The sequence below is a fragment of the Chiloscyllium punctatum genome, chromosome 1 (assembly GCF_047496795.1).
Source record: "Chiloscyllium punctatum isolate Juve2018m chromosome 1, sChiPun1.3, whole genome shotgun sequence".
Classification (NCBI taxonomy): domain Eukaryota; kingdom Metazoa; phylum Chordata; class Chondrichthyes; order Orectolobiformes; family Hemiscylliidae; genus Chiloscyllium; species Chiloscyllium punctatum.
The window spans coordinates 102,935,316-102,954,561 of record NC_092739.1 but is presented as its reverse complement, the minus strand read 5'-3'; the positions used below and the strand labels follow the sequence as shown (position 1 = coordinate 102,954,561).

The window sequence follows — 19,246 nt, the reverse complement described above, 5'->3', positions numbered from 1 at the left end:
GGTAGACTGAAATTATACATGCAACTAACCAACAAACGCTAAGGAATTTAGTTGAATTCTTTCACACCAATGTCTGAATATTTTAGAGACAAACCTTGAACCCATCAGAAGGAGGGATTAAAGGGCAAATAGTGGAAACACCAAGGACTGAATAACATATAATGAAGACTATAAACAGATAACCATGTGAAAGGACACTGGAAAACAGCTGGCATTGTAAAAGAGCATTTACAAAATATTACTTCACCACTATGATCTCAGGAAATGCCCTGCCAGTAGCAGTGGTGGACTCTCCCTCTTTATGGGTATTTAAGCAGGCATTGGATAGGTATATGGAGGATAGTGGGTTAGTGTAGGTTAGGTGGGCTTTGATTGGCGCAACATCGAGGGCCGAAGGGCCTGTACTGCGCTGTATTCTTCAATGTTCTATGTTCTATGAAAGTAAACAATCAGGAACTCTGAATAAAGATTGATTTGTGCTGATGAACATAGGATTCAAGACTTCTCTTTAAACTCCCTCTACAACAGAGATAAAGCAACCCACCTGATTGACACCACATCCACAAACATCCACTCCCTCCACAACTGACACTCAACAAGGGTTGGCCAATAAATACTGGCCAGCCAGCAATGTCTACATCCCATAAGTGAGTTAAAAGAAGAACATTGAACTCTGGCATCTGTAGTCATGATGGCAGCAAGCCAGACATGTGTGACTGGAATCCATACTTCCAGGGCTGTACACAGACATCGGGAGATCTGGGATCCTCCATGCTCCCTGACATTGACACCAGATTTTTTGATAGGCCTGCGAGAAAATGGGCACTGCAGATGCTGGAGATCAGAGTCGAAGAGTGTGGTGCTGGAAAAGCACAGCCGGTCAGGCAGCATCCAAGGAGCAGGGGAATTGAATTTTGAGCATAAGCTTTTCATCAGAAATGAGGGGGTGGCCCAAGTGGACTGAGAGATAAATTGGAGGTGGGGGTGGGGCTGGGGGGGATGAGGGAGGAGGAGAACTTCTTCAAGGTATTGTTATGAAGATGTGGGTGTACTATACTTTTAAGAAAGTTAAAAGCTAGCAGAACTACCTGACAGCACCAAGTGTTCTGAACAACATATAATGTAACCTTTTGGTCCAGCAGCTAGGGTACCTGGTTGCCTGGAGACAGAAAAAAATAAAATTAGGCCAATCAGTTTAAACTTTACCTCAAAAAAGACCAAACTCCAATCCAGTTTAAATTTAGTATACTGACAATCTTAAAAGCTAATGACACAATCCGATGCTTTAGGGGTATCAGACCTGGAAAAATTGAACAATTGGAGGAGAACTGCTAAGTCACCAACATCTGCAGACTTCCCACAGAATAGCCCTCTTAAAGGTACCTTTATCGATCAGTGACCTGTGAAACATAATCCCTAAGAAGAAGAAAAGAAGACCGAGGAAGATACAAAGATTCAACAGCTAGCTGATTTTGAAACTTTAATTTTTGGTAAATCTTAATCGGGAGTTTTATTGGACTGGTATTGTAGAAGGGGAAGGTAAAAGATAGGTTAGAGAAAGGAGTTGTAAATAGTTGTTAGTCAATGATACTCTGTTATACTTTAAGAAATAAAGTTGTTAATTTTTACTTTAAATAGTGACCTTTGGGATAGTTCTTGGCCTCTCAAATTTTCACAGATTACTGCATGGAATGTAGACATCCTTAGAAGTGGCTTCACAGTAAGGTGGAGGGAGGAGGAGAATTTCTTCAAGGTCAGCATCCTTGGAAGAGGTGAGGGAGGGGAAGAACTGCCCCCAGCCCCAAATCCCTCCCATTTATCTCTCAGCCCAGTTGGGCCATCCTCTCATTCCTGATGAAGACCTTATGCACGAAACGTTGATTCTCCTGCTCCTTGGATGCTTTCTGATAGTCCTCTCAATGCTCCAAACATTTCATTCAGTATACTCATCAGAGCTATTTATTTCATTGGACTGTCCCTTCACAGTCCTTACCTAAGTCCTTTGGAGCAGGACTCAAGTGTGACCTTCTAACTCTCATAATTAACCACCACAATGGCCCCTGTACCCTATTCCACCTGATTAGATTAGAGTCCCTACAGCATGGAAACAGGCCCTTCGGCCCAACAGGTCCATACCAACCCTCTGGGTAACCCACCCAGAACCGGTCCCCAACCCTATATTTACCCATGACTAACGCACCTCACACTATGGGCGATTTAGCACAGCCAATTCACCTAACCTGCACATCTTTGGATTGTGGGACACAATCGGAGCACCCGGAGGAAACCCATACAGACACAGGGAAAATGTGCAAACTCCACGCAGACAGGTGCCTGAGGCGGGACTCAAACCCAGGTCCCTGGCCCTGTGAGGCAGCAGTGCTAACCACTGAGCCACCGTGCCGATCCTCCCCACCCCCCCCCAAACCCGCCCCGCATGTTACCTGCACACAAAGTCTCACCAATTGCAAATGCTGCCTCCAAGCTGCCCTGTAAATTAAATAGATGGTCAATATCTGAGCTGGTGACTGTTGTTCTGAGATTGAATAACCCTGTTTCTTCATCACCACTGTCCATTTGTTCCTACATTGCTGTTGTTCTTTTTGGACCTGGCCAGGTGGCATTTCTTCATAAGGGATAACTGTGGGTGTTGAAGTAAGAAATGAATGCTTATAACATCAGCAACATGTAATTCAATAGAAATTGTGGAATGAGGGCAAAGAGGATGAATGGAGGTGGATTAAGATACAAGTGTTGCCTAAATTAACAATGCTATATGTTTATAGATGTAGTGAAGCTACGATTGTTTGATGAGACTTGACTGATAGAGATTGATAGTAGGTGAGTGATAAGACTTCGGTGCAGCGAGTAGTGTCAGGCCTTGATGATCTAGTTGGTCAGATATGGCAATTAAAGATGCATTCACCGGCCTTGACCACTCAAAAAAGTCATTGAACTTTTTCAGTATTGTATCCAGATCACTGGGGCTGAACCCATGCAATTAACCACCATGGTTATCTAGTTCCTGTTGTCAGTGAGTTATTTTCAGTGCATCCTTGTCCTCTACAAATACAGTACTTTTCTCCTCCTCCACACCTCCTCAAACATGGACTTCAGTCTAGCATTGTAAAAGATCTCAATCTCTCCAATGTTGTGCTATTAAGGTGAGTTTCTCACATTAGAATCAATTGTTTAAGTGATTCAGGCTAACTTTAACTGATGCTTGCCTTTCACTATTTTGGACATCATGCTAAGGCAGGCATTCACTAACAGTGCAATTAATGCTGGCTACATGTAATTATGAGGTAACATGAAGTTTGGACACAGTCAGTCTTGGAAGCAATGGTGCCTAAGTTAATCCTACATCGTTCTGCTTGTGTCTGTTTTCAAGACTTATTGAACTTACACCTATGGGATATTTTTAGATTGCTGTGGCCAGGTAGTGGTGCAATGCTAATGACATTGGAGTTAAAAATAAGAGACCCATACAAATGCCCTTAGAGCATGGGTTCAAATTTTACTGCAGCTAGTGCATTTAATGAAAAGCTGGAACTGAAAGCTAGTCTAGGGAATGAGGTCACATGGGCCAACACGTGACTCCAGATCATGGTAATGTAATTCATTTTTAAGGACTCTCTGGAATGACCTAGTGAGCCACTCACTTCAAAGCAATTAGAGATTGGCAAAAAATGCTGCCTTGCCAATGCTGCATCCAAAAAAAGAATTAAAAGGTGTGCTACGAATGTTAGATATCTGACTAAATCTGTGCAGAATGAATTAAGCCTCCCTCACAATTGTTTTACACACTTTAGAACACCCCACATGTACCAACACAGACGCATCTAATTAGTTATTGAAATCATTGTTTTACTAGGGAATATGATAATTATTCACAATCTTAGTCATATTAAAATTTTAATTATAATGGATCATAATAAAATTGTACCCAGCAGCTAATCTGCAAATTATATTTCCTGAACTCTGCATAAATAAGAATGCTATTCAAGGATTGTGGTCAAATTTTAATAAATTAGTTTCATTACTATTGGCAACACCTCATCCAGGTTAAATATGAAAGAGAAAACAGTAGCATGAAGCTATATTTTGAAATCGCCCAGGGCACAGATTCTTGATAAGGTTCACTGTTCAACCTATGAACTAGACACTATAACTTCAAATGTTTCTGAGAAGAATACAAATGAAGACTGACACAATGCAAATTCTAAGCATCCTTTCCTTTTCACACTCAGGCAATGCTTTCTTGTCAATGCCATTATCATTCTTTATTTGCATTTCCTTCCCTGTTGCTTCAATTTGTAGGGGAAGTAAATTTAAACTACAAAACAGGGGACTTGTAAAATCTTGAAATGATAATGCTTCCTTAGGGTAGCATGACACTGTATTATGACCTGGGATTATGATTGAAGATTATACTGTTATTTCACACCATAGCTGTAGTTAAAGAGAAGTTAAAAATCATTTTAAAACTATAATGGCATAACAACAACAATATTTCCAAGAATTATTTCTGAATAACTCTGAACGATGGCATTCTCCATTTCACAATCTATTTAATTAACAAGTCTTACGGTCACTCCACTGTATATAATATTTCTGAGTATCGGGTAGTCACATAGCTATTGAAAGTTTGTTATAGACAACATTTTGTGATTAAGTAGTAATTTTTGAATTTTCTTTTTTATGCAAAAATTTTGTTTTAAATGGAACAAAGAAAATTTGTAATTATGACAATAACAGATGCTTTTCAATTTAAGGTTATTTCTTTGATTGTTTTAGTTGTTTCCTTAACAAATACAGTCAGGTTTGAACTAAGAACCTTGTACAAATACACTATTAGTCAGCAGTCAGTCTGTAGTGTGGGAATAATTCTGAGTAAATTGATCTCAGCTGGGTCAACGCTTCATTTGGTAAAATTGGCATTATATATGTAGAATAGATCAAACCAAGCACCCAATTCTTCACTAAAAAGCCAACTTAAATAATTATTTCTAAAAGTTACTTGCCATTTAACAGACATAAATATAACAATAAATGCTATTCTTCTTCTAGGAGACCTCTGCTCTGAAATGCAGTCATAGCCGTGATCTTTATAGTTCACGTTCAACTCCCATGATAAATTATTAATTATGAGTCTTGGAGTAAGGTCAACTAGAAATGCCTTTTGCCTCATCTTAGTGCTTCAAAGAGATTGGATTTTACTGTACCAAGGTCCTTTGCAGTTGGTTTCAAATCATTAACCCTATAGGAGTGACTGTTTGCTGAAGTACAGAGGATAGCAGCTGAAGAGGATATTTTTGTGTATAAAATCTTTCAACTGCCAGATACATAATCAGCATTCAGCCGCAAAGATTAGTCATTTCAAAACTTATAAAGTGAAATCATAAACTGAACTGGACTATTCACATAAATACTGTGGGTACTAGAGTAGGTCAGAGGCTAGGAATCTTGCAATTTGTAACTCACCTCCTGACTCCCCAGACTCCATCTACAAGGCACAAGTCATGAGTGTGAAGGAATATTGTCCACTTGCCTGGATGAGTGAAGCTCTTAGCTTAGCTTGACACCATTGAGGACAAAACAGTTTGCTGACTGGTTCCACATCCACAAACATTCAATCACTCCACCACTTTGGTTAGTAGCAGCAGTGGTTGTGCACCATCTACAAAATTTGCTACATGAATTCACCAAGTGTCCTCAGACAGCAGCTTCCAAGCCCACAAGCACTACCATCTAGAAGAACAAGGGCAGCAGATATATAAGAATACTACCACATGCAAGTTCCCCTCCAAATCATTCATCATCTTGACTTGGAAATGTACCACAATTCCTTCAGACTGCTGGGTCAAATATTGGAACTCCTTCCTTAATGACATTGAGGGTGTACCAACAGCAAATGGAGTGTAACAGTTCAAGAAGGCCGCTCACAATCACCTTCTTGAGGGCAATTAGGAACGGGCAATAAATACTGTCCCAGCTAGCAGCGCCCACATCGCTTAAGCGATTTAAACTTAAAAAAAGGCAAATGCGAAATATTGTGCCAGTCATAACTGTAAACTCTGGTCAAAACTTCCACTGCTTTTGGGGCCCCCAAAAGCAGATAATCTTATTGGCCAGCATGTGAATGAACTATACAGATTAGGATGATTCCATGTTCTGTAAATCGTTTTGAAAAAATTGATCTCAGTTGGAATAGCATGTCAGTCAGTACATCCGCATACATAAGCTCGTGATGTGTGAGAAATGCAGTTAGATATCGTAATCCTCAACATTATCCAGTGACCCCTGCTGGATGGCACTGCATAAATTTGGGTATGAATGGGATCAATTTTGACTGTAATGCCCTCAAAACCCTCAAGATCTAAACTCACACAACTAGAACTAATTAAATGCACAAGGTCTGCTGGCCTCCACAACTGATCATGAATTGAGGTCTTCAGAAAATGGAAATAGACTTGAGGGCAATGCTCTGTGCAACAGTAAAAACTGTCAGGGTGCAAGGAGAGCATGGCATTGGCTATTTTACACGTGGATTTATCAAATAAAGATTTTCAAGTTAACAAAGTTATCAAAACTTGAATTAAAGCTGTTATAATGTGTTTGTAAGAAAATTTGACTGCTGTCTTATTGAGAACTCATATAATACATGTGACAACTGCAAGTCAGGATGTACTAAGCAACTGCATTGTTATAGAACAAAATACAATCAAGGAGCATTTTTATTTCTACAGCAAGTGGTAAACAGTAAAGCACAAATGCTAAAAGGTCAAAAGATTCTTCACTAACAAGGGAGTCAAAGGGTATTTGGAATTTGGATTGAGACCTCAATCAGATCTGTCATGATCTTAATGAATGGTGGAGCAGGCAAAGGGACCCAAATGGCCTACTCCTATTCCTATCTCGTATACTTTTATATATAGTCACAGATAAAGATTATGATAAACTGATTCCTGATGAAGGGCTTTTGCCCGAAACGTCGATTTCGAAGCTACTTGGATGCTGCCTGAACTGCTGTGCTCTTCCAGCACCACTCATCCAGAATCTGGTTTCCAGCATCTGCAGTCATTGTTTTTACCTGTATAAAAAGATAGCCTCATATATAACACAAAAATCTAGAAAAATATTCCAAGAGCTAACATTAGAACACCCTAGTGTTTGCTACATAGCATCATATTCCTTTTTTCTTATTTCCATCAAAGCACTGCTCTCAGTTTATTCGCTTCTATCAGCATGGCTTCTCCAGATAGGATTAGTGAACTGAGAACTAACCTGTATTTCTCTGCTTCATCACAAATAATGTTGCAATGAGCTCAAACAACACATAGGTGCATAAATAAATCCAACCTCAAATGGCAATTTGCTTGAATAGCAGAACTAGTGTGGCATGAACTGAAACAACAGAAACAACAATAAACTCAGAACAAATGGTGCAACAATCCTGGTTAGTGCTTAGGAGTAGGAATCTTGCTGTTTCCCCATCCTCTTTTAACTTGTTGGAAATAATCTCCTGCTAAAACTTAACAAGTAAAACCCTGTCAATGTAAATTGCACAGAACTACACAAAATGTTACAATTTTTCATTGAGCCTTTTGAAATTGAGAGTTCTTTTGCAAAAATTAAAAGAACTGCTGTAAATTAGAAACAAAAACAGAAATTGCTGGAAAAGCTCAGCAGATCTGGAAGCATCTGTGAAGAGAAGTCAGAGTTAACAGTTCGGGTTCAATGAGGAATTTCTGAGGAAAGGTCACTGCAACCAAAATGTTAACTCTGATTTCTCTGCACAAATGCTGCCTGACCTGCTGAGCTTTTCCAGCAACTTCTGCTTTTGTTTTTTTTTTGTAATTGAGGTTTAGCTCTTCTTTGTGTTGGTAATTGAGGTTCCTATCAGGTAATGGCTGATAGGATTAAATGAAGTGCAGGCAGAGTTCAATTATTTTGTGTAGGTGGATGCTTAAGTGGAAAATACACACAGCCAGAGATGAGTTTGACTGTATAGTCTATTTTGATGCTGTAAATTCTATGTAGCATTATTTCTGTGATGAATTTGAGCACAATTATGAAATAATAAATGTAAACATCACACTGATGCTGCAATTAATTCAAAAAAGATATGTGACAATGAAGTAAACAACTCGAAATTAATGAACTTAAGCCAGACAACTAGTGTGGCAATGATCTGAAATAGAATCATTTGTCCATTAACAGCACACTGAAAAACTGATTTTTTTCAAACATTGCACAGCAACTGCACAGAAAGATTAATATTTTTAGACTCGTAATGGACACTATACATCACGCACAGGAAGCAAACAGCTCAACGATAGTAGTTTAATGAAAAATAAATATTGAGTGGCATAATCTAATCCAAGCCACAGGATATCGAATGATCATGGTCCTGATGTTAGGAGAAGATTTGTAGACTTCACATCCAGTCAGAATTGACCAGAGGGTTGACGAGAAGTTTGGATCAGTGTAATGGAATCGGAGATGAGTAAGCATATTGTTATGATCCAGAATGGTGTTATTACTGAACAAGTCAGATTCCAGACAAAAATCTAACTTGATAGATCATATTCTGTTTTATTTTGGTTTTAATGAGATGGTCTTTCACCGAAATATAAGCATGCAATGCTGCAGGTTCGATTTAACTATCAAACAGAAATTCATTCAGCAAAAAAAAGACTACTTACAACACAAACTTAAAGATTTTTAAATACATAGTAACACATACTTGCATTAATCTCCAAAGACGTACTTTACAGCTCAAAATAAAACCACCTTTACAGTACCCAAAAGCACTCCTTCTACAGCGCACATACCAGAAACATTTTTTTCTCTCCAATACCTTGATAGACTTAATTTAACAGTGTATTCAGTCCCTGGTCTGGAAAATCTGATAGCCTTTTCCTCGAGTTGACATGTATCTGAGTTTAAATGTTCTCAGCTTCAAATAAACTCCTACCAATCACATCTATCACTAAACTCCTTACTCTAAGGCAATCCCATTTTATCATCTTCACCCCTTCTAAGGAGTTCTGTTTTATACATCGATCTTCATCCAACCACTTCAGCAGAACTGCCCCATATTATGAAAGATAAAAACATTTTTTCAAGCTATGGGTAGCTTAAGCTTAAAACAAAAGCACCCTGACCTTTTAAATTGCAGCTGGTTTATCTTTGGACATGAAATTTCCCAATGGAACTGAAAATCATTTAGTCCTGAAGCTAACTCCTCCAAGGGTTTTAAACTAAATCACCATGGCTACAGAAATGTCTACGAGTTAACCATGAAACTCTTCAGACTCACAGAAAATTCCACACGGGTCACAATTTCAAAATTCAAAACTCTACCCATAAAGTAAATGATATTAAAATGTGTTTCATTTTTAAAAAGCCACACATCTGATATTAGAATGTGAGTTAATATGATAGAAAAAGCAAGTTTGGGAAAGGAACAGGTCTGACAGGGTGCCTACACATGCAAAACAGTAAGGTAGTTAGGGATGGGAGCCGCGGGATGGGTAAAAGCAAAGGGAGGAATACTCTTAGCAACTCCAACTGAAGTTGGACTGGGATCAAGTTGACTACGTTGTAACTGAAGAATAGCAGAGATTAAAAAGATACAAGGTGCAACTGGTCAATGCAATGCAATAAGATCTTTTTGTTCTCAAATATGATACTTACTTTGGATTTATAAGTTTGTTAATCATGCGGAAAAAGCCACAAAGGAAAAGAGAATAAGATGGAATTGATGACAATTAAGATAAAGAGAATCACTAAGAAGAAAAAATTTAAAAAGAACAAGGGATTTTACAAAAGCCACCTGCAAGACAGGAAAGCTAATGAAGCAGCCTGGGAAGGGAAGAATTTTCTCCTGTAGCATTTGGTTCCAATGATAAATCAAATGTAAAGATGCATATTTATACAGCACTTTTACAACCAACAGACATATCAAAGAGTTTTACAGGCAATGGACTAATTTTTAAAGTGTGCAACACAAGAAACAAAACAGCTCATTTGTGGCAAATTCCCACAAAGTAAATGCGATAATGACCAGAAGATCTTCTTTTGTGATATTGATTGAGGGGTACATTTTTACCAGAACATCAGGGATAACTTTTGTTTACAGATTAATACTTGGGAAGTTTTAGGTTCACTCGAATGCGCAAATGAGCATCACATCCAAAAGATGGCACCTCCAGTCATTAAATGGTACTTCCAACAGTGCAATGCTGAATACTGCACTGGATGATTAACCTGATTTTTGCGCTCAAAGCCTGAAGTATTCAGACGTGCGTGTGCTCCAACTCAGCAGCAGCGAACATACAAGACAGGTAACAGGGTAAGTAAGCAGTGCGGACAAGCTATATAAATTATAGCGAACGGCACGCGGTCTATTAATGTGTTCTCACCCAATCTCAAAAGTTAGCGAATGTTATCATCTGCTTCAGTTTGGCCTTTATACCTCAATCCTCCAACTGTGACAGTCTTTAAAATGTTGTAATTTATTAAACACTACTGCAGTCTTAACCTCACTGTGCTACGGGGTGTTTTATTTTGTAGCAAAACAAAAGGGACCAAAGTCCCAAACTGATGACATTTGACATTTTGGTCGGAAGTGCGCGACCGCCTGAAAGACATGAAGCGGTGTCTATCACTTAGTTGTACAGTTAAGGTGGCAGCGCTTCAGGCACTGCAGAGAAAACTAAGAATTGCAGACTGGTTTATTAAACACGGTTGAACAGGGGTATCCTTCAACGTTTTTTGTTACCATTTAGAAACTGAATTGACATTGAGATACCAGTGGGTATTGATTGCAATTGTCTGTCTAAAAACAATGCAGAACCAGCTGTACGGTTCCCTGCCACTTTCAAACTGGCATCTCCAGTAACAGGGTGCAATAATATTTCACAGGATGGCATCATTGCAGGTGCAAATTAAGAAAATCCCTAAAGTCTAATTATCTTCTTGTCGAATATCAGCAAAAATAAGTTAGAACTAATAATGTTGTGCTGTATATAATCGCCAAAGACACCAGGAAGGGTGGTGAGGTTAAATAACTGCAGTAATCCAGCATCGGAGCAGAGTCCCCATGTGCTGTCATGGAGAGGACTGGGCACACACTGGAAATCGGGAGTGCCCCTGGGTTTCTGGCCTCTGCCTACCAGAGGTATGCCTCAGTGAGTGGACGGGAAGCTGCCCAGACATTGCTGTCCATCTCAGGAGACAGGAAGGTGTTTTCGGGAAAGCAGCCGCACACGGAGCGGAGAGCTCCGTGCAGTCACTGCACAGTAACCACGGCGCTGTGGGAAACTGCGATTCCATGCCCTCCTCTCGGACAGGGGGAGCTTCACTTTGGTTGCAAACTGGCGGAACAACTCTTGGCGCGAGTGCACCCCAAAGATTAAAGACAATATTGCACCAGGTGGGGGGCGAATTTAGGTGAAGGTACAAATCTTGCGCCAGGAGACAGGCCGGTTAAATCCAAACCGGGCTACCACCTCCATTCCGTTACTTTATCTCAACACATTGAGGGACGGTGGGGGGGTAGGAGGTAGTTACGGGTATATACGTTTTCTCAGAGACCGCGGCTCATTTTCTGTCTACTTCCTTGCGGCCAATATTGATGCTTCTAAATTACAACAATAACAGCATTTTTAAAAATGTTTTAAATCTGTCGAGGTTGCTTGCTGCCATGAAAACCTCCCGCTGCCTGTTTGTTCGTATTGAAGCTCACTCAGCAGCAAACAGAAAAAGAGCTGGTCACAGCCAAACTGCACGCCTGCCATTCTCCTCACTGAGCCGGACTTCACCGCTGAGACTCCGCCAGGGAAATCTGTCGGAAGTTTGCGATTGTGCTCTTGAGGCGGACGGCGGGATGAAGCCAGTGTTTTCCAGGTACTTTCAGGGCTGGGTTAGGCTGCCTACTTTCTCTCAGCTACCGTGGAGAGTTACACAGTGAGCTGGGGGTGGGAAGCGAACACTTGGCGCGGGGTGGGGGGGTTCATTTCAGTCAACAGATTCAGTAAGAGTCAGCTCAGATCACGGCTAGGCAAAAATGAGGCTCATTGCAGCTACGAGAGAGAGAGAGAGATGAGTTTGTGTGACCGTCCCACAGTCCACAGTTTGTGGCTGACTTTCCATTTGGGGAAAAAAATGTTACTTTGTTTGTGAGAAACGCCGCCGTTCCAAGGACTGATAAACACAAAACACATATCGATCTCATTTTATTCTTTTTTTATTATTATTGATTAAGCCTGATTCGAAAATCTCACACACTTTAGATGCCGTGTTTCAGTTCAAAGCAGATCCAACCCACTGCAAGGACTGCGATGGATCATCATGGATTAGTCAATGTGACCCTCAGATCCAAAAGGTGACTTTATCTTACAGGAATGGTGCGACCCCATCAGCTGCTCACCGAGCTCAATTCCGGGCAACTTGCTGCTCAGGTTTATCGAAATTCTCAAAAAAAAACCCACGACAGATTAATCTAGAGCGACTACAAAGTTCAGCTTTTTAAGAGAAACTAGTTTTTTTTTATGTTTGCACAATTTTTTTTTACAAAAGTGTATCTAACCCAGCGAAGCGACACGGGAATCTTACCGAAAATCGCTGTACGGGTGGATAATCCAATAGCCAGCCGTTTTGACCCGCTGCTGCTCCTTCTCCACCCCCTTCTGGCTGCCGAACATCCGCAGGGAGAACTTGTTCACCCCGGGCTGCAGCAGGGCGGTGAAGTGACTCTGCATGGTGCTGTACCGCGGGAAGTCCTCGCCGTCCTGGCCGAGCATCGCGTCGTCTCCCGCTCCTGCCGCTTCTACCTTAAAGCCAACCGAGTTGTGCTCTTTACCGCCCGGCGGCTGCTGCTGCCGACTCCGGCTCGCTTCATCCTCCGCCTCCGCTCTCCCCCTGAGCGGCCCCGCGCTGCCGTCCGCTCTCGGCTCCTTGCTGGGAGTGTCCATGGCGGGAGGTGAGTGCAGGCTGCCTGGCGCTCTGTCGTCTCGGTCCGTCTTGTCACATTTGGTGATGTCCTTGCTCAGCTCGGCTTCCCCGCCGCCGCTGCTGCTGCTGCTGCTGCTGAGAGACTCTGGGAGTTTGTTGTTGTTGTGGTTGCATCGGGTTTCTGCTGCTCCCCCTCCTGGCAGCACCTTCATCCTGATGCTCTGATTCTTCCCCCTGTCATCTTGCTTCCCCATCCTCCTGTGGGAAGGACTTCTTGCGGGGGGGGGGGGGGGGGGGGAGATGTGTGTGTGTGTGTGTGTATGTGTCACTCCTACCTCCCTCGCTCTCCTGTACCAGTCCTGTGTCTCTGTTCACCCATCAATCCAAAAACAAAGAGACAGAGAGAGAGAAAACAGAAACCGCGTCAACCTGACACTGGGACCGCTCCAACCTCCCAGAACGTGACTCCGCCGCTCGCCATGCAGTCAGTGTGACTTTGAGCTGGCACTTTCCCGGTTAAAGGGGACATTCCGTGGCAGTTCCCCCCGCCTAATCCAACACGACCGCTTCGGAATCCTTAACATTTAAATCACTTTAAGCCACACGAAATTAAAGTATTTCAGTCTTTTTCTTAAGAAAAACAAGCACTTTGAAAAGGAGTTTAAAACGAACAAGCAAAATAAATGTTGGATCAATGAGGGGACCATTAGGGACAGTTCTGACAAGGAAAAGGCTATCGATCTGTTTCCTTTCATTCTCGCCGCTGAAGCTGTCTGCCTTGCATTTTCTGTTTTGTTGTAATGGCTGTTTGGAGTAGATATATTGTGGAGTGAGTTGTTCGACCACTTGAACCTGCTCCACCATGTCTTTTGATCATGGGGCTAATCTGTGCCCGAATGCTGTAATCCTTTGATAGCCATACTCGGTCATCCATCTCAAATAACTGTCCAGAATAAAATAACATTTGTTAAGAATTTATTATTTAAACCTCAAAGTTTAAGACGGAGCTAAAAGAACAGTAGTGTGACAGAGGGTCAAGCGAACTGGAGTGTAGAGATTGACACATCGCCCACAGAGGCAAGTGCAAGTTAATGAGACCGCATGAAGCAAACAAAATAATGGAGTTAACTGTGGCACGTGGACAAGTGGCTATTTCCCCTCAAAACCTGCAGGCCGGTAAATTATTAAAATGCATTTTCTCGCGGAGATTAGGAGTAGATCAGAATGTCAGTCGATGAAAACGAGTCTCAGTGTTCTGAAGGGCCTGTCTCCGTGCTGTATGACTCTATGACTCACATCGACCTTCTCGAGAAAGCAGCCGCTGAGTTACAAATGCTGACCTAGCCAGTATGACCAACATACTGGGAATGAATCGGACGAGTAATGCCAAACATACGTTTGAATTTTATCGAAGAGGCCAGTGTCTAAAGGACATTAGAGAACCAAATTGTCTATTTTTTTCGTAACAATTAATGTTGGTTCAATGGCCACTATGACCAAAACTAGTTTTCAATTCCAGATCGTATCCATTGAGTTTAAATTCCAGCTGGGGTGGAATTTGAATTCATGCCCAATAACACAGACAGGGGCCTCTCGACTGCTGCTCCAGTGACCACCATTTCTCTATGGCTACGTTTCTGTAATCATCGTCATAATCTGCTCTTCAGTGTAGTCAAAAGCTTTTTATAATATGGCAATTAGAATTGCATACTGTACTCCAGGTTTGTTCTAAACCTTCATTACAGGTTTAGCATAACTTCACTACTTTTCAATTCTGTCCTTCTGGAAATAAAACCTAGGGTTTCGGTTTTTTTAATGGCTTTGAAATCATGTAGTGTGATTAGAGTATTTCTACTTTGGCCTTACTTGAATCCTATTCCACAACTCGACTTGGCAGCTTCCAAGTAAATGTCACCAAAATGTATTACCTTACATTCATCCGTGTTGAACATCATTTGCTCGTTATTTGTCTATTCTGCAAATTATTATTGTCTTCCTGTGATTTGTTGCAGTGGTCCTCAACATTTATCAACACTTACCTTCCCCCAAATTGGATTCAACCACAAATCATGATTTTAATTCTGAAATACAAATAATTGATATAAATTATAAACAACAATAGTCTCTGCACTGATTCTTTCCAGCATCTGCCACTCTGGATAATTAACTTTAGTCCCACCTTCTGTCTGCTGTCTTGAAACCAGCCAACAATCCCCTCAGCCACATGTCTCCTGACTCCAAATTTGCTCATCACTTCTTCACAACTGCTTCCACTTAGGTTTCAAATGTTAGAACATAGTACATAGAACAATACAGCACAGAACAGGCCCTTTGGCCCACGATGTTGTGCCGAACTTCTAACCTAGATTAAGCACCCATCCATGTACCTATCCAAATGCCGCTTAAAGGTCGCCAATGATTCTGACTCTACCACTCCCACGGGCAGCGCATTCCATGCCCCCACTACTCTCTGGGTAAAGAACCCACCCCTGACATCTCCCCTATACCTTCCACCCTTCACCTTAAATTTATGTCCCCTTGTAACACTCTGTTGTACCCGGGGAAAAAGTTTCTGACTGTCTACTCTATCTATTCCTCTGATCATCTTATAAACCTCTATCAAGTCACCCCTCATCCTTCGCCGTTCCAACGAGAAAAGGCCAAGAACTCTCAACCTATCCTCGTACGACCTACTCTCCATTCCAGGCAACATCCTGGTAAATCTTCTCTGCACCCTCTCCAAAGCTTCCACATCTTTCCTAAAGTGAGGCGACCAGAACTGCACACAGTACTCCAACTGTGGCCTAACCAAAGGCCTGTACAGCTGCAACATCACTTCACGACTCTTGAATTCAATCCCTCTGCTAATGAACGATAATACTCCATAGGCCTTCTTACAAACTCTATCCACCTGAGTGGCAACCTTCAAAGATCTATGTACATAGACCCCAAGATCCCTCTGTTCCTCCACCTGACTAAGAACCCTACCATTAACCCTGTATTCCGCATTCTTATTTGTCCTTCCAAAATGGACAACCTCACACTTGGCAGGGTTGAACTCTATCTGCCACTCCTCAGCCCAGCTCTGCATCATATCTAAGTCCCTCTGCAGCCGACAACAGCCCTCCTCACTGTCCACAACTCCACCTATCTTCGTATCATCTGCAAATTTACTGACCCACCCTTCGACTCCCTCATCTAAGTCATTAATAAAAATTACAAACAGCAGAGGACCCAGAACTGAACCCTGCGGAACTCCACTTCCAACAATTTTACACAGGGCTTCTGATTTACTTTCTGTTTTTCTCAACTGAAGCATTTGAGTACAATTTTACTTTTACACTTTCCCCTCCCTCTTCAAAATAGTTCTATTTTGATTGTACTGCCTCTCTATATTCATCCAAAAATGTAAGACTTTATACGTACCTACAATAGTCTTACATGCACAATTGTTTACCTATTTCAGTCATTCTATATCTTGCTGAATTCTGTTATTCTGCTCACTCTTCACTGTTTTATAAAGATTTATATCATCCACATAGTCAAGAACAGTGTTTAATTTGGAGTACTGAATTTCAGCAATGTGGCATGTTAGCTCAGTGGTCAGCACTGCTGCCTCACAGCACCAGAGTGCTAGGTTCAATTCTAGCCTCGTGTGACTGTCTGAGTGCCATTGTACATTTTCCCCATATCTGCATGAGTTTCCTCTAGGTGCTTCAGTTTCCTCCCACAGTCTAAAAGATGTAAGGTTTAGATGGACTGGCTATGCTAAATTGTCCAGGGATGTGTAGGTTAGCCATGGCAGTGATAGGGAATTGGGTCATTGAGTTTGGATGGGGTTCTCTTCAGAGAGTTAGCATGGACTTATTGGACTGAATGGCCTGTTTCTACACAGTAGAGATTCTATGATACAGTATGTTGATGTTGGAAGGCAATTATTGTAGAATAATAGCTTAAAGGGTTAAATTGCAATGACAGGGTTCTTTTACTCCCTTCAATTCAAAGCAATGTGAAGACATTAAGTGAAATATGTAAATCAATAAAGGGATTTAATTAGGTACACACTGAGAAACTCACCTTGGTCACTGAAACGCAGAACTAGAGGATCTGCAATAAAAATTAAATCTCGATCTTTTTAATGAGTGAAATCAGGAAGCATGTTTTCAGCAAATTTCATGGAATTTGGTATCTAGAATTTTGTCCCTTCTCTCCCAAAAAGGTTGTGGGCATTGTATCAAACAAACTGCCAGGTCCAGATGGCATGTAATGTACAGGGTTTTTTTGTATTATTCAGTCATGTGATGTGGCCAGAATTTGTTGCCCACTCCAAATTGCCCATGAGAATGTGGCACTGAGCTGCATTCTTGAAAAGCTGCAATCCAAATTGTGTAGGTGCACGCACAGTACTGCGACATAGAGAATTCAAGGATTGGGACCCAGCGACAGCAAAGGCATGGCAATTTTGTTCCAAGTCAGGATGTCAGTAGGAGAGGAACGTTGCTGTTCCCAAGTATTTATTCCTCTTGTTAGTAGAGGTTGTATACTTTGTCGGTGTGAGTATCACACAATCATAGAATCCTTACAGTGTGGAAGCAGGTTTTTTGACCCACTGATTCCACACCAGCACTCTGGAGTGCATCCCACCCAGACTCATCCCTTACCGTACTCCTGTAACCCTGCCTTTCTCATGGCTAAACCACCTAGCCTGCACATTTCTGGAATGGGCAATTTACTGTGGCCAATCCACCTAACCTGCACATCTTTGAACAGTGGGAAGAAACTGGAGCTTCCAAAGGAAACCCACATGTTATTAGAGGTGTTTTCATGAGTTGTTGTAGTGCATCATGTAGGTTTTTTTATTCGGTTTATGGGATGTGGTTGTCACTGGCATTTATTGCCCTTGTCTTATTATCCAGAGGGCAGCTGGGGAACTGGTAACATGCCACCCAGATCAGGCGAAGGTGGTAGATTTCTTCCCTAAAGACTATTAGTAAATCAGATGGGTTTTGAAAACGTTACATAGACACCAGAGGCTAGATTTTAGATTGCAGAATTTTTTTCATTATTGAATTCAAATTTCACCATATCACCTTAACTCCACTTGCTGCCAGTTTTAACTGTTTTCTGGGGAAGAGAATTCCACAGACTAATGAACCTTTATGAGAAAAATAAAATTTCCTTATCTCCATACTCTACATGAGAAGTTTTATTTATAAACTGTGCCTCTTAGTACCGATCTGTCCTACAAGTGGAAGCAGCCTCTCAGAATCCAAACTGTCTAGTTCAACCTAGATTACTTACAGTAGTGGAAACAGGCCCTTCAGCCCAACAAGTCCACACCGACCATTCCACCCAGACCCATTCCCCTACATTTACCCCTTTACCTAACACTACGGGCAATTTAACATGGCCAATTCACCTAAGCTGCACATTTTTGGACTGTGGGAGGAAACCAGAGCACCCAGAGGAAACCCACGCAGACACGGGGAGAATATGCAAACTCCACACACCACACAGACAGTTGCCCGAGGTGGGAATTGAACGCGGGTCTCTGGCACTGTGAGGCAGCAGTGCTAACCACTGTGCCACCGTGTCACCCACAGTTCCTTCAGGACTTTAAATATTTCAATTACATTAACTCTAAAATTTCTAAACTCCAGTAGGTTGATGCTAACCTGTTCAACCTTACTTAAACAAAATAAGCTATTCATCCTCAAAAGAATTGAATGACCATATTCTGAGCAAGTTTAACATAATTATATTATTTTTCAAATAAGAAGTGCAAAGTTTTATGAAGTATTTCAAGTGTAATCTAACCAAGATCCTGTTCAGCTGCTGTAAAGCTTCACTACTCTTATGGAATTCCATATCCACAGAATAATAGCCTGGAGGTCTAGATTACAAGTCTTGTGATATCATCATTTCACCACCTCACTTTCATAAGAGTAGTGAACATCGAATTCTATAAGACCATAATAAGATGTAGGAGCAAAATTAGACCATTTGCCTCTGGAGTTGCTTCGCTATTCGATCATTGCTGATATGTTTCTTCACCCAACTCTCCTGCCTTCTCCTTGTCAACCCTTGACCTCCTCCCCCCCACCGCAGCCCCACCTCCCCACCTCCCCTCCCCCTTCCAGTCAAGAACCTATCTATCTCTGTCTTAAATACACTCAATGACTTGGCCTCCACAGTTTTCTGGAGCAATAAGTTCCATAGATTCACAACCCACTGGCTGGAGAAATCCCTCATCATCTCAGTTCTAAAAGGTCATTCATTCATT

The 19,246-nt window shown here is 41.5% G+C and overlaps 1 protein-coding gene across 3 annotated transcripts in view; it reads right to left on the bottom strand.

Moving 5' to 3' along the window:
• The window catches only part of LOC140477969 (potassium/sodium hyperpolarization-activated cyclic nucleotide-gated channel 1-like), a 279,875-nt gene extending 266,632 nt beyond the window's left edge, over positions 1 to 13,243 (bottom strand). For all 3 annotated transcript variants that reach the window (XR_011960770.1, XM_072571643.1, XM_072571644.1), the window contains exon 1: positions 12,625 to 13,243. Coding sequence is in view for 2 of the 3 variants with exons in the window: in XM_072571643.1 (XP_072427744.1) it covers positions 12,625 to 13,217 (593 nt within the window). In the remaining variant the exon portion in view is untranslated. The remainder of the gene's footprint in view (positions 1 to 12,624) is intronic.
• Positions 13,244 to 19,246: the final 6,003 nt, after the last annotated feature.